The 16,691-nt window shown below is 38.0% G+C and overlaps 2 protein-coding genes across 2 annotated transcripts in view; one reads left to right on the top strand and one right to left on the bottom strand.

Moving 5' to 3' along the window:
* Positions 1 to 16,691, bottom strand: part of LOC135835893 (uncharacterized) — a 180,979-nt gene that overhangs the window by 15,530 nt on the left and 148,758 nt on the right. The gene's annotated exons all lie outside the window — the stretch shown is intronic.
* LOC135835685 (cathepsin D-like) lies at positions 11,352 to 16,655 on the top strand. Its single transcript, XM_065350070.1, has 9 exons — positions 11,352 to 11,573; positions 11,843 to 11,957; positions 12,072 to 12,192; positions 12,275 to 12,405; positions 15,448 to 15,638; positions 15,742 to 15,885; positions 15,965 to 16,118; positions 16,187 to 16,285; positions 16,360 to 16,655. Exons 1-9 carry the CDS (start codon positions 11,482 to 11,484, stop codon positions 16,501 to 16,503), a joined length of 1,191 nt encoding a protein of 396 aa, XP_065206142.1. The 5' UTR covers positions 11,352 to 11,481; the 3' UTR covers positions 16,504 to 16,655.

Below are 16,691 nucleotides of genomic sequence, written 5' to 3'. Positions count from 1 at the left end.
AACTAACATGTATTTTGGATCACTGGCCTTGTTAGCAATTTGTCCAATTAAGTCAGCTGATAGTACATCTGCTATGCCATAAGCTTCAATTTGAGCATACTCTAGCTTCTTTTTCTGCCCAAAGTTCTTGTTATGTTTACAATCGAGGCATTCGCTTGTGGCCAATTTGGCAGATTTTGGTACATTTGGCGAATAGTACATGCGTCGAAAAATAGCATCGATTTTGGCAACTCCTACATGGCCGTATTCCTCATGTAGGTACATTATGGTATCTTTGTACAGCTCATCTGGCATACATGGCACTTTTGAGCCATCTTCTCTGATTCGATGAAGTACTCTGACACCTTCTTCTTCTTCCAAAATGACATATTTTTTCTCAAGCTGTCTCTTCGCTTTTCTCTGCTTTGAAGTCATGTCCAGTTCTTCAGCTTGAAGTCTTCGTATGACCTTGGACCAATTTTCATCTCTGTTTTGGTACAAGTCCAGCCTCTTCAGACAGTCTACCAACTGTTCTTTTACTAGGTCTTTGTAAACAACGCCAAGTGGCACCATTCTGGTCCAGTTCGTCTCATATAGGGTCAGCTCCGGTGCCTGCATTTCCAAAATGGGTAATCCATGCTGCTGCTTTGCGGTGTATTTGAGCCAAAGTATTAAATCTGTGCACAATTGACATGATATCCTTTCTGATATGCACTTTGTAACCATGAAGCCACATTTCGAGTTTTTTTAATGCATTCGCCAACGAGTACATTTCTTTCTCTATTATGGTATACTTCTTCTGATGGTCTTTGAATGTATTGCTCACAAATAAGATCACATGATCAGTGCCATCTTCTCCTTTCTGGTAAACTACCGCATTCATGGCATCATGTGTAAAACTGGTCTCAAGATGAAAATCTTGCCCCTCGATCGGAGATGCCAGCTCAAACTTCTTCCGGTACTCAGTTTCCAACTTCTCTAATGCATTCTGCTGCTCTTCTCCCCACTTGAAGTTTTCTTTTCGTGTGACTTCATAAAGTGGCACTGCTAACTGCTGGTAATCGGCTATGAAGCGCTTATAAAATCCAACAATGCCCAAAAATGCCATAACATCTTTTTCATTTTTGAGTTTGAATTCACCTTTCTTATTGGTGTGCTTGGCTTTGAATTGATCAAGCTTTTCGAGTTTTTTATTCTGCTTCAATATTCTGCCAGGCTGGAGCTGGAATCCCAGATGGTTCATCTTACTCTTGAAAAACTTTGACTTCCTTGGATTAAGCCTAAGTCCATTGTCTCTGATAATCTTGAGTGTGTCAACAAGTAGTTCCATCATCTCTTCGAAGGTTGCAGCTTTAAGTAGCACATCGTCCACGTACTTAGTCCTGCCTTTTTTTGCTGGCATAATTGTGTTCATCATTTTCACAAACAATGCAGATGATACCTTCAATCCATATGGCACTCTGATAAATTGGTGGACTTCCCCGTCAACAATGAAAGCACAATACTTCCTACATGCTTCATGTAACACCATCTGCCAAAATCCTGCCACAAAATCCAAGCAGCAGTAAATTTTGGCACGTCCATCTGTCGTTATAATTCTATCAAGCAACCCAGCCTCATTGTAATCATTTTCGAGTATTGGATTTAATTCCATTGGATTGAGGCATAATCTCACGTCGCCATTTTTCTTAATATTGACAACCAATGCATTGATGTATGGTGAACTGGAAGGTTCGACAATCTTTTTTGCAACCATCACTCTGAGAGCTTCTCTCACAAGTGGCATCTGCTTATTCGAAGGAGTGTACTTAGGACCATGAAATCTCTTGATGTTTTTAGGATCTTTAAATCTCAGCTTCATAGGTGGTCCTACCCATTTTCCTGGGTACTTGCTGAATATACAAGCAAACTCTTTAAGTATGTCAAAAGCTTTTTTAGCCTGTTTCTTCGTAATGGTTTCTTCATTAACAGCTTGCTCCAAATCTGCTCGCAGTGTTTCCAAAAATATCTCTGGTCCATCATCAACATCCTCAGGCTCTTCTGCCTGGTACTTATCAGCAGTGTTGGCTTTTTTCGAGATGCGATCAATTTGCTCAACATTCTTTTTCTTTACTCTGATTCGCCTGAGTGTAATTTTTTCTCTGTACTCCTGCTCTGACATAAATTTCAACGTCTCTGTTTTCTCCTCTCCTGGAGGGCAGCAGGTGGCTTGTTGGTTTTCCACATCTGGTTTTATTCCAAGCACTTTCATGGTTTTTGTGCCAATGATGAATATTTGGTTGCATCCTTTCAAGATGTAAAATGGAATTTTGAGCTCGCAATCTCCAAATTTGAGCTTCAGCACAATGACATAACGATATGACTCTACTTTTGAATCATCTGCCAAGTTACACACTATAGGTCTTTTCAGCATGATGTATTCAACATTGTCATAGTGGTCTCTGAGTAGGATGTTGGCTGTTTCCTCTGATACTACGTTGGGAGTGGCACCTGTGTCGAGTTGAGCCGAATAGGCGGTGCCATTTACAGTTAGTGGCACTACACATGTATCGAATTTATCTTTTTCTCTGAGAATCTGCTCTCTGACTCGAGCTTCAATTTCTTCTCTGCGCAGCGGTGGTTTCGGCGTAACAGGTGTTCTGAGCGAGTTCAACGAACTTTCGAGAGTCGGTTGCGCACCCTGCGCGTCTTCGGGGTTATGCGTTGCCCCATTCACGTGATTAACATTGATTTTAATCGTCTCTGATGCCCCAGCAGGGCCTACAGGTGTTTCTAGCGCCTCTGATAAGTTTCGTTCCTCACCGGGAGGAGAGGGGATTCCTATCTTGTTGAGTAGCTTGTGGAGTGTCTGAGGTTTGATGAATTTTTTGAGCTTCTCTATTTTTTTAACAGCATCAGCGACTTCTTTTTCAATATTTTTAGGATTCTCTGCTTTTTTCTTCTCTATCAGGGTCTTTTTTCTGATAATTTCGTATTGCAATCCATCTTCTTCTGTTATAACTTCTCTACTCTCCTGAGTTTCAGCGCCATCTTGATCAGTGATGATTTCAGGAGGTGTCTTCTTATGCCAATCATAGTTGTACATTTTATCCATTTCCTGAATCAACTCTGTTTTGCGTGCAAATCTTGGATAATATCTACCATTTTTCTTGCTTAAATGGAATTTGTGCATCACTGGTATCATGTTGTAATGTTCATCCACTCTGAACTGACGCATAGCTTGATTTTGTTGGTCTCTTTTTAAGTCCAAAAATACCGCAGCAGGTGTCCACCAAAACGACACAATATCATCTTCAAGTGACTCCAGCGCTCTTCTATATGCAAAGTATCTGTCCAGCGAAACTGGATTACTTGCAGCAACTTTTGGCTTAACCAGTGGAAACAATAAAATAATCTTCGTGAAGCCTTTCTTTTTTAACATCTCTAATATCTGCGACGCATAATTCTTCATAGCTTGTGAACTCATGTCAGAGTAGTTCAGCTCGTATTGAGCCAACGATACAATAGCTTTTTTCTTCGTAAAGTTGGCAGCTTTGGCAGCTTTTAACAGGTCACTGATGTTGAGTTGTTCCTTAAGGTAGGGCTGAGAAATTTCAGGCCTTCGTCGTGGTATTACATTCGCTAAAAATACAGCGAGTGAGTCTCCAATTAACTCAAATTCATCCTGCGGTAGCTCATGGAAATTCTCCACTTGTGCTAAATTGCACGCGTCAGCTACTCGTTTCCCGACGGCATACCTGTTGAATCGATGGACCCCTCTGGTGATGTAGGGGGGGTCTGTTCGTCTGAAACTTCAGTCTCTGATTGGGTTTCTTCTTTTCCAGTGACTGAATTCACTTGATGAGCGTTTTCTTTGTTAGGCTTTTTATACCTAGGCTCATCTTTCTTCTCTTTCTGACCATTTTTCATCGTCTCTGATTTGGACTGGTTTCTATACTTGTCATACGATTTTTTCTGCTGATCAGTTGTGCGCTCATTTTTGCTCTCACTGTTGTTGTTGCGAGAATTGTACGAATTAGAGCGCCTATCATTGCCACCAAAACTAGCTCGACGATTTTCAGATCTCTGTTGAGTGTTTCGAGCCTGAGTAGGTCTTTCAGGTTCAGCTGGTCTCTGAGCAAACTCCTCCACTCGAGTCATCGCGTTCAGCCTTTTCTCAAAAATGTTGATATCTTGAAGTTCAATCTCAGTAAAGCGAGGTCTGAGACTGGATGTTAGCTTGTAATAAATCATCATTATTATGTCTTCGAATGGCGAGTTGGTGGTTTTCAGAACTTTCAACCAAATCATTAACTCAGAGCACTGAGTGGTGGATGACGTTTTGCACACTGACATATTCCTGAAGTGATTTCTTGCCTCATTCTGCCTCTGTGGACTCCAAGCGCAATCAATGAAATCCTTTCTGAGTTGATAATAATCAGTGCTGTTTTCCTGAAGATCTTTCCAGGGTGCCATATGTATCAGCTTATCATCGATAAGCACCATCAGAGCATCGCAATATTGACTTTGAGATACCTGATATGGCTGCATACGTCTCTCAAAGCGGTGAATGAAGTTGTAAACTTGGTACTTATTTTCCTCTGAATAACTGACACCAAATTCGCGCAATCTATCAGGCCTAATGCTGGTATTGGTACCGCCAAACTGGATTCGATAATTCAGCCTACGCTCTGGGGGGTGGTTTTGCTGCTCACGCTCAGCCTGAAGCCATCTTGGATCAATTTCAGGCTCTCGATCATCGTTGCGTCGACTGTTTCGATCATCTCTGTTGCCATTGTTGTTATTGGCATTGTAATTGCGATTACTGTTGTTATTATAATCGCTACTTCTTCTATCATCGCCACTACGATTATTTCGATCATCTCTGTTATCGCGATCGCGACTGTTGTAGCTGTCGCGTCGATCACGACGATCACTGTGATTACTGCTGCCGTTGCCGTCTCGCCTATCGCGGCTGTCTCTGCTTTCGCGTCGATCGCTGCTACCTCGGCTGTCGCGTCGCGGTGTGTTACTTCGCGAACGCGATCTACGGGATCTAGAATCTCTCGATGACGATCTATTTCGGTTACCGTTACTCGGAGTGCGATGTCTGTTGTTATCGAAGTTATTATTGTTCAAATTCGAGTTGCCCCTGGAGGGGGTGGGGGATCTGGATCGATCATTTGAGTCCCTCCTTCCTCGGAAGAGACCCGCTCCTTTACTGGTATTTGCACCGCTGCGACTGGCAGTGTTACCAACGATATTACTATTCACGTTGTGCACAACTGGTGGCACAACAGGGGGCTGGTAGGGTGGTTCATCCGGTTCATGGAGATTTTCGATAAATCCATCCACGTGTTCTTTCCATTCAAAATAAGCAGCACGTTCTTCTTCCATATTTTCAATAAACTCAACATGTTGTAACTGCATCTGGTATAATAAGCCACCTTGGTACATATTTCTTTCCTTCATTTTATTCATGATAAGGACGTGAGATGTGAGTACTCTATCGGTGGTTTCTTTGTAAGCTTTAAAAATTGATTTCATCTCTGATTTCAAATCTTCGATTTTTTTATCATTTTCTCTTTTCAACTCTGATTTCATAATCGCCATTTGAGCACGCAACTCAAGATATAAGTTACCTACATCCTCTCTGGTTTTTGAGATGGCTTTCTCAGAATCAATGACTCGTTGAGCGATAATTTTATCATTGCTATCGTGATTATCAGCAGATGAATAGGCCCATTTATGGAAAATTAGTTCCTCCTCTGTTAAAGTTTTCGGAAACAATTCTTCTGGCCTTTTTTCAATTTTTATTTCAATTTTTTTATCAAAATTTACCGGATCAAAATTGCAAATTTGAGCCATTTTGGACTCTGCTATATTTTTCATGTACTTATCCGACCGGGAAAGTTCACCTTCAAGTTCATAATCAGGTTCATATCGTAAAATCGACGCCTCAGGGATTTCTTCACCTGACAGTTGTGCACCGTTTCCAGCTTTCGCTTCATCAGCACCGCTTGCGTCGATCTCATCTTGATCATTATTCAGGAAAAATAAATCGCCTTCTTCGAGTGCTTCTTGATACTCGATCGAATCAATTTTTATTTCAGCACTGCGCCATTCTCTTCTCTGATCTAAAATATTCTCGTGCAATCTGCGCAATAATTTTCGATCCTTCATTTTAGGCTTGATTTTCGGCGTGGCTTGAATTCCCAATTGATTCCGGCGTTGAATATCAGCATTTTTTGCAGCATTTCTACTCGAACGTCGTAACTGCTGATTGTGAGTATTTTGATTTTTACAGCTTTCATGGTTTGTATTACTCTGATTTTGGAAACCATCGCTATCGTAATCTCTGTTATTTATTTCAGGTCTCAATTCGGTAACACGTGCATCCTGACTGACCAATGGAAAGCTGGATCTACGTGCATTGTCAATTCCAGGATTCGGAGAATTTCGATCAGCCGTCATCTCAAATAATCGTCGCATTCGATCAGGTAAGTGATCCAAAAATTCCTCTGATAAATATTCCGGTAACCGCATCGGCATGTCGAAGCTTTGTATTGTCTCTGTTGGGTACGTAACGTGGTACAAGCTTGCAACGAGCTTTCAACGCTTGACCTTGAACTTTGGTACGAGCTTGTTCAACTGTGCTCGGGTTTTTCCAAACCAAAGCTTGTCGAACTTGGAACGAAAGCTCTAATAACGCGATTTTTCGGCACTTTTTCGCGATTCTTTCGAGAAATAAACTCTCACGTACCTTTTTAACGAACGTTGCAGTCGCCTAGTTGACTGATTGAAACAATGTGGTCGCCTGGTTGACCAATTTTCGCCGTAGTCGCCTGGTTGACCAAATTTGACCGGAATTCTGGGGTTTGTAAAAACTCTGATAAGTAAAAAACTCTGGTTGGAATACGCGATTCCGCCTGTACTAGGTACAGTTTGCCTCTCTCGAGAGCAGTAATAGCGGTTAGGCTAGAGGTTAGGCTAGAGGTCGCGATACCTCGTGACTTTGCCCTATTTTGTGACACAAAAAGTGCACTGAAAAGCCCTGGGTACAGTTTACCACGTTTAGGGCGCCAAATATGTGATAGCTGGGACTCTCCTTGGTTTACAGAGGGAAAGCCCAGTGCTATTCAGCATATAGTTAAGCCCAGGGAACCCAAACTCTACTGATGACCTTACGAAAGTACATCGAACAGCAAAGGTGACGAAACACCGCATAAATGATCATGGACCGCAAATGAAGTGTTATGCTTTATTTGTACATATCTCTGATATAAAACCGAATCGATTAAATACAAAAAAGACACACTAATCATTATAAAAAGACACTTGCAATGACGATTGCAAGTGGAAGCTCTGAAATGCATCCGTACCGGAACACCAGTGAAAAAATACTTAACGTTTGTAACGTCTCTAATGGCGGAGTGGCTATACTCGAACTAAACCGACAGAGTGCACTACTTAAGCAGTGCAGCCACTCCGCAGGAACACATCTTCCCTTTAGGTGGAAGCTGCGGGCGCATCCCCTACCGTCACAAGCCTAAAGCTATTTTTTGAAAATTTCAATTTTCCAAAAAAAAAAAACCATAAAACTTGTTCAAATAATCATAAGCACGCGTGCTCAAGATTGGTGCTCGTTAACGACCTTGATGGCCGGTAAAGTATCCGTTATTTTAAAAAAAAATCTGTGTACTCCAGTTTGAAAGGTAGGTATGGTGGTTTTTGCATTTTTTGGATAAGTAGTACAACTTGTGTAATCTCTCGGTCGCCTCTATCAAAAGTTGCGATTTGAGTTTCTGAACATCCCAAACCTGTTGAATTCAAAATTCGATACCACTTTTTAAAATTCTTTTCGCAAAAAACTAACGTCGCGTCGGATTCGTGATGAGCAGGTCAAAATACACCGATTACTAGATACACTTTTTACGATCATTTCGCTCAGATTTCAAAAATTCATATTTTTCATTCATTTTAGCAGGCGTTGGAAAAAATTCAAGTAAAACATTCAATCTGGACAGTTTGATCGAAATGGTCACGAAGAGTGTAATAATGAGGGTATTTTGACCTGATGAACACATAAATTACGAAGAAGTGCAATACAGATGATAAAAAATCGTAATTGGTGAGGAGGGGGTAGGGGTTCAAAGGATCTGAATTTTGGTCAAAGTGAGAAAAAAAATAATTGGTGCTGATTTCAATTTTTAGCTTTTTTTTCAATTTAAAAAGTTTCATGTTTCACTGAATTTAGGGGATGAAAGTGACGAAATCACTCACAGGGGAAAGAAATTACGAAATATTAAGTATAATAAATAGGGCTAGGATTTTTAAGCGCTATCAAACAAGTTTTAAGCGCTATAAAAAAGCAATAAAAATGTAAGAAAAAAGAAAAAAAAGCGCTATCAAATCCTACCATGTTACGTATCAAAAAGAAGGTTTTTTCAAACCCAGCAAGATACCTCCCTTAAATATATGTACAAATTGAACCAAAATGAACGAGAAGAAGAAAATGAAAAAAAAATGAAAAAAACTGAAACTAAAAATTTAATAAAAAAAACAAAATAAAATAAAAATTTAAAAATGAAAACTGAATCTGTTATTTTTCAGTTTTTCCTCCCTTGTTTTTTTGAACTGATCTTTTTTTTCAACAATTATGTTTTTTTCAAAAATGTGCAAAAAGTTGATAAATTTTTGTATTTTTGGAACTCATTTCTTCAATTTTACCAATTTTTTGACCAAAAAAGGCGCTAATTATGAAAAAAGCCCCATAAAAGCCAAACCGCCTTTTTGGCCCAAAATAAGCATTTTGAAGCATTTACACCCAAAAAAAGCAAAAAAAAAGCACTATCAACTTTCACCATTCGTCTCAGAATGGAATGAAACGCAAAGAAAATATATTTATGCCGTATAGGGTGTTGCTACAAAAAAAAAGCATTATCATAACAATCCTAGCCCTAATAATAAACAATATAAGCTTGTATAAAACGAAATTAGAAATTTTTTGTGATTGTGTAAAACCATGTTTTTTTCCTTCAATCCCTCTCATCTCAATCCATATCAATGCTAGGGTAAAAACTGACATATATTTAAAATTCTCATGAAATGCTCAAACTTTTTTACTTAGATCATTTTCCAGCTACGAAATTACCCTCCGAGTAAATACTCGATTGATTGCGCGACTTGAAAAAAAGAAATTTGAAAATTTCCACTTTGGGAACCACTGAAGGGTGAAGAATCACTGGATGAGCGAGATTTTTTATGAGTAGCTATTTAAAGAGTGGTCCTTTACGAGTGTTTTAAGCTCAGAATCGTTTCCCTATCTATCTTCTGTGAAGACTTATAAGCACAAATAGGTAGGAAAAAAATAGGCAATTTTCATAACTTTGAGCACTCCTGAACCAGTTTTGCAAGTCGATCTCAAAAATGTAATGGTGGTTTCGGGATCGAGGAAAGCTCTACATTTGACTATACACAAAAATTTTATATCTTTCCGGTTGCACACTTTTTGGAATTTTCGTTTCGGTGCCAGTATCAAGCCTCATGTCATTCTCATTTTCTCACTTACAAGGGAACCTCCTGAGGTGTCCGTCTCTAATTTGAACGTAACCAGGATTTTTGGAAAGAGCATGTTCTAAAATCCTCAAAACCAAATTTTCAGCTGCCCAAGTTCATTTTTCGATTTTTGGCGAATTTTTGAAAATCCAAAATTGACTATTTTGGTGATTTATGCTCTATTTTGAAAAGTACGTATTTGATTAGTAAAAATGTTCAAAATAAGTCCCAAAACTGATATTAACCCCCCAAATCCAAATTTCGCACATTTCCAGCCATTCTGGAGTTTCCAGCGCGATTTTTCAATTTTTCCAGAATTTTAAATTTGCTCCAGAAGACGTGAATATGAAGTTGCTGGGCAGCTGAAAATCGAGTTGTGTGTCATACTCGACCTGTTTAACGAATTTATCCACATTTCAGCCGATTCTGGAGGAGACCTCAAGAGTGGTTTTTTGACCAGCTTTTTTTCAAAATAAAAATATACATACAAAAACCAAAAATTTCCCGTTTACGAGAAAATTTTCAAAATTTGTGCGAATCGCAGTATTTTGTCATGAACTAACCCCACGAGGGCGAATGTCGCCATTTCCAGCAATTCTGGAGCCTCCAGCGCAATTTTTCAATTTCTCCAGGGACTCCAGAAAGACTGGAAATGGGGAGATTCACCCCCGTGGTCTTAATTAATGACGAAATACAGCGATTCGCGCAAATTCCTAAAATTTCCTGTTTGTGAGAAAATTTTTGATGTTTAGATATTTTTATTTTGAAAAAAATGTTGGTCAAAAAACCACTCTTGAGGTGACCCCTCCAGAATCGGCGCAAATGTGAATAAATTCGTTAAACAGGTCGAGTACAACACACAACTCGATTTTTAGCTGCCCAACATCATATTAACGCCTTCTGGAGCAAATTAAAAATGCTGGAGAAATTAAAAAATGGTTCTGGAGGCTCCGGAATGGCTGGAATTGGCGAGATTCGCACTCGTGGGGTTCGTTCATGACAAAAATACTGCGATTCGCGCAAATTTCAAAAATTTCCTCGCAAACGGGAAACTTTTGATTTTTTTGGATTTTTTATTTGAAAAAAACTGGTCGAAAAACCACTCTTGAAGTGTCCCTCACAAAACCGACTCAAATGAGGATAAACTTGTTAAACAGATCGAGTATAGCACACAACTCGATTTTTAGCTGCCCAATTTCATATTCACGCCTTCTGAACCAAATTAATAGATAATTCTGGAGAAATTGAAAATAGCGCTGGAGGCTCCAGAATGACTGGAAATGGCGAAATTTGGATTTAGGTGGTTAATATCAGTTGTGGGACTTATTTTGAACATTTTTAATGATCAAGTACGTACTTTTTTTTAAAAAAAGCATAAATAACCGAAATAGTCAATTTTGGATTTTCAAAAATTCGCCAAAAATCGAAAAATGAACTTGGGCTGCTGAAAATTTGGATTTGGGGGTTTAGAACATGATCTTTCCAAAAATCGCGCTTCCGTTCAAATCGGAGGCGGACACCTCAAGAGGTTCCCTTGTTAGGTAGGCATGCTTGTTTTACGAACAAACTGCACTGTCGCCTATAAACACTAAACAGTATTAAAGTGCTAGAGGGCTTCTCATTTAGATCATTGAAAAAATAGATCGTTTCGTTTTATCGTTTCTTAAAAAGGTTATAATGTACAATGTACCGCTATTTCTGTACGTCGTGAGAGGAGGAGAAGAGACAAAGAAACGAAGGCAGAACAGGACCACTGGAAAACAGGTTTGAAGAAAGCAGAAAGGACAACGGGTAGGTTCCAAAGTAAAGGCTTGATTCTCAAAAGTAACGGAATCGCGACGCGAAGGCACGAGCTCCGCAGTACCGTTATGTACGACAGTTTGAAAAGTGAATTAACAAATCAAGATAATCAGTATACATTTTGTATCTTAGAGTGTTTGACGGATTGCAAAAAATAATTCGATCATGAAGTTATTACATTTACTGGCTATATTGGCTATATTTTTCATAAAGACGTACCACGCAAGACAATATTTTATTTGTAATCCAGAAATTATGTAAGCCAGCGTTATCAATTTTTTTTATTACTGAACCCCTTTCAAACACCCTCTACTGAAGTTGATGCTAAAAAAAAAGTTTTCAAAAGTGTTGAAGTGATACATATAATACGAGTAGAATCTCATTTTTCTGATCAGACAACTTTTATAGTCATCAAGTTTTTGGGAGTTCGATGATCCCGCTCTGTATTTTCACGCTACATCGTGACCTCGTGACTCTGCTTCTCACCAATTCATAGATAAGTAATTCAAATTCTTTATTTTTCCAGGATCCCATGGACACTTTTTCCAATAAAAGGCCCGTTACCCGCCCCGGAAATCCGTTGCAGATATTACATTAGTCCAGACAAATTCAAAATTCCTCTCAAATACAACAAAAATGAAGTAGGTCTAGGTACATACATAAAAGCACGACGACGCGGGGGAAATTTGAAAAATCCTCCACCCGCAAAATAAATCGCAGCGCATAAAAATTACAAGCTCGAAATTATTTTTCAGAATGCATATTACGGAGCTATTTCAATTGGAACGCCACCAGTGCAGATGAATGTTCAGTTTGATACAGGATCGTCTTCGTTGTGGGTGCATTCAACTCTTTGTGATAGTCCGGCATGCCCAAGTAAGCTGTGATGATGCGAAACATTATTTTTTATATGTACAATCGTCTAGAAAAAACCTATAAATGCGCAATTTCATTACAGAAAATCGTACTCGATATTATGATCACAACTCCTCAGAAACGTACCAAAAATATGAAAAAGAGAACGAATCGTCTACCTTATGGTATGGTTCAGGATCTGTAAACGGAATTTGGTCTCGTGATACGATTTCAGTAAGTACTTACATTTATGTACATGAGGATAGATCATCCCCCCCCCTCAACAGGATGCCTACAGGAATTTTTTGGCTGAAAATCACCACCTTTTTCATCACCTTTGGAAAAAAATCACCATCTTTCAAAATATTTGTAGCCCCCACCCATCAATTTTTCCATTTTGGGATTTTCAATTTTATACATTGGAGTATAAATTTTCATCAATTTAAAATCGATTCGAATTGAGGGGGGAGGGGGATTTTTTCACATGTTTGTTTACGTCTGAACACTGGTAAAATATCTCAACAAATGTAAAAAAAATATTATTCGGGTTTCTGATGGTACAGGTATACATATTTTTGTAAGAAGTACCAAAATTGTAATTTTTTTTCTCAAAAATGAAAAAAAATGTCTGTCCGATTTCTTGATCCGTTATTCTACATAAAAAGGACTAAAACTTAGAATTTTTTAGAATTCCAACTCGTGGACATCGTGGTTATATTTTTTTAGTTTTGTGAAAGTGGCAACACTGATTTTGACACCATTTGTCAGTTACCCTCTTGAAGTACTATATTTTTAAAAAAGTTCAAAATTCTATACCACGTACAACCGGAGCAATTTGCAACTGAAAGGAGGAGTATCGATAAGGCCATTTTTTGGCCCCATACAGTTATCGACTGAACCACTCTTGAATTGTTGTAATAAATTCCCCAAATACGAATCCATGCTGAATAAAAAAATAATTTTTGGAACCACTGAGTATTATTTTCAAAAACTTTTTCAACGTAAAATACCTGTTTGAACCCGTCAAATATTATACGAGGCAATTTTTCCATTTTCGACCCTCGAGGGCAGAAATTGGGGGAGTTTTAATAATTGAAAAATTTTGGAACCACCATTTAGAACCTACCCCTTTGAACCCCGCTAAAAAGCGTTTTACAGTTTATTAGTATCTGGAAGACCTCCATCCTACCAAATTTTGAGCTTAATAGAATTTTGCGCTGGTACTCAAAAATCCAAATTTCCAATTTTTTGTAATTTGGATTTTTTGGGAACCCCTGGATAGCTAGAAACCTGCGATTTGCGCCAAACGTAACGTTTTGAGGCATATATTCAATTACCTAGGTGAAAAAGTTTAATTAAGCTCTGTGTATGTTCGTAATTTTGAACCCTTTTTTTGGAGCCTCCCACTTTAGACACCCCTAAAAAAGGCGATTATGCATATTTTTTCAAATAAAATGAAGAATTCACATTTGGAACACACTAGCAAGAGCTCGAAAATTTTTCACTAGATTTTTTCGAAATTGAGCTATTTTGGGTCAAATTCTGAGATTTTACTCTTCGAAAAAACGTTAAAATCACGTTTTCATGTTTTCAGCGAAGTAAAATCTCAGAATTTGGCCCAAAATAGCTCAATTTTGAAAATTACTGGTAAAATCTAGTGAAAAATTATCGAGCTCTTGCTAGTGTGTTTCAAATGTAAATTCTTCAATTTATTTGAAAAAATATGCATATTTGCTTTTTTAAGGGGTGCCCAAATTGGGGGGCTCTAAAAAAAGTGTTCAAAATTACAAATATACAGGGAGCTTAATAACTTTTTCATCCAGGTTATTGAATATATACTTCAAAACGTTACGTTTGGCGCAAATTGCAGGTTTCTAGTTTTCCAGGGGTTCCCAAAATATCGAAATTACGAAAAATTGGAAAATTGGATTTTTGAGTACCAGCGAAAATTTTTATTGAGCTCAAAACTTGGTAGGATAGAGGTCTTTAAGATCCTAATAAACTTTAAAAAGCTTTTTAGCGGGGTTCGAAGGGGTAGGTCCAAAATGGTGATTCCAAAATTTTCAAAAATTTGAAACCCTTCCATTTCTGCCCCCAAGGGGCGAAAATAAAAAAAATCTCCTCGCATAACGTTTATGGAGTTCAAACAAGACATTTTATGCTAAAAAAGTTTTTGAAAATAATACTCAGTGGTTCCTAAAATTATTTTTTATTCGCAACTTTGGGGACCCCTGGACCCCAAAAAATGGTCATTTTGGGTCAACTAACCACGGATTCGTATTTGGGGCATTTATTACAACAGTTTAAGAGTGGTTCAGTCGATAACTGTCTGGGGCCAAAAAATGGTCTTATCGATACTCGTCCTTTTCCATTTTAGGCCATTTTGGAGAATTTGAAGCCCCATAGCTGAGCCACAAAAAATAGAAAACATGTCCGGTTTGCATCATTCGTCATCGCGTCGTTTGATGACCTCTACAAATGATCTGATTTTTAAAAATAATCGTGAACTGTAAAGGTTTCTTTCTTTCTTTCTTTCTTTTTTTTTTTGTAATGTCGACCGATTTTTAAGTTGTTTAGGGCAAAAAAAAATGTATGTAGGATGACTACAAAAATGAAAAAATTTTGTGTTTGTGACTACCCCAAATCGATTTTGTTCCAGGGTAATTGCGAAAACGCTCAATATTTTTTCACTACTTTTACTACCTGTAGAGTGTAGACACCCTACCGCATAAAAAAGTTGTCAGGTTTTGATCAAATCCGGCAGAGACCTTCATGTTATAAGTTGAAAGCCACTCAAAACTTTTTTAGCACCAGAGGTGCTTCTGGAGAAGAAATATGGGCCCTACAAGAAGGTCGTTTTCGAAAAAATGCAGGTTTTTTCGCTCTAATTTTTACCCAATTTGTTTAGGGAGAAATGACCCAGTTGCAAATGAAAGTACATATTTGTGATTCTGCATCGATCAATGCCATTTTCGTCAAAATCCGAGACCACTTACCTACAATATTCTACTGAGCGATTGAAAATTCGAATTCGCAAATCACTTATTTTTGAATAAATTTGTATTTTGAAAATTTCATCTCGACAAATTAATATTTTGCACTAATTAAGTATGCCAGAAAAATGAAAGATGTAGGTAATTCTTGAAACTGGGGAGAAAATTTCGAACGCAGCAGTGCCAATTTATTAGTAATTTTTGCCAATTTCAAAAAAATTGAGAAAAATACCCAAAAACTTGTCAATTATTGTCCATCTCATTCAACTTTTTATTGTTGCAGATGAATGGCTACAAAGTGAATAATCAACGCTTTCTTGAACCCACGGACATGTCTGAGCAAATCTCGAACGGAGCATACGATGGGATCATGGGATTAAATTACAACCCAGAGAGGGATTCATTCAACATTTTGTCAAAATATTGCGAAGAACAAGAAATGCACGGCAATGGATTTTCTTTTTATTTAACCAAGTATGTACAGAATTTCATAACAATACATTATACCACAACAATCATCGTACTTAAGACGGAAAAATGATTATTTATGTATAATTCCATCATTCTAAACTTTTAGAAACGAGTCAGATGAGAATGGTGGCGAGTTATGGTTATGCGGTTCAGATAAATATGACTACAACTACCAGCTCGAGGGAAAAATGAAATATGTGAACGAAGTAAAAAGTTCCACAGGCCTCTCATGGACAATACCCGTAGAAAAGTCCGTATCTATCTGCCCAATATAACTTACATGAAGTATTTCGTACGATTCTTAAAATCTTTCATTCTTATTTGAACAGAGTTTCAATTACGAGTGGTTACGGCGACAAAAGATACACTGAAATAATCGCCACGAATAATACAGCTTTAGTTGCTACCGGATCATCATTTATTCATGGGCCAGAGGAACACGTTACTGCAATTAAAAGATCTATAGAGTCAATCCTCTCAACGGTTAGATAACGAGTCTAGAATTGCAGTCCTTAATAATAATTTTCTCACAGAAAAGTGCTTGTTTACAGATGCAAGACCCGAGATCAAACTTACACCAACTTCCAAACATAACATTCACAATGGGCGGCGAAGATTATGTACTCACAGCACAAGATTATATAACTGAAGTAAGTGAAGAGTTTTTTCCATCATAAATTCTTGAAATATTTACCTACCTACATGATTAATTTATAACTTGCAGTATGACGACGCCGACGTCACAATCGGTTTATCTAAAACGAATACTCCATCTCCATCTGAATGGGTTTTGGGAGCAGTTTTTCTTCGCAAGTACTACACTGTATTCGACACGTACTTTCACCGAATAGGATTCGCCGAAATTTAGGGTTTAAGGTATTATTAGACTTTGTGATATAGGTTTATGTATTAGGTATTTTTATATTTAGTATCTGTAAGATTTTGTAGATTGATGTGGTCGTTCTGAAAACCATATCCTTGATTTGTCTCATCACAATAAACCATGAGTGCTCGAGAGGATAATGAATAACTGAATGAGATTTTCTATACTGCAAT

This window comes from Planococcus citri, chromosome 1 (assembly GCF_950023065.1).
Source record: "Planococcus citri chromosome 1, ihPlaCitr1.1, whole genome shotgun sequence".
Lineage (NCBI taxonomy): Eukaryota > Metazoa > Arthropoda > Insecta > Hemiptera > Pseudococcidae > Planococcus > Planococcus citri.
Note: the sequence above shows the minus strand (reverse complement) of the source record. Positions and strands in the feature narration are given on the sequence as shown.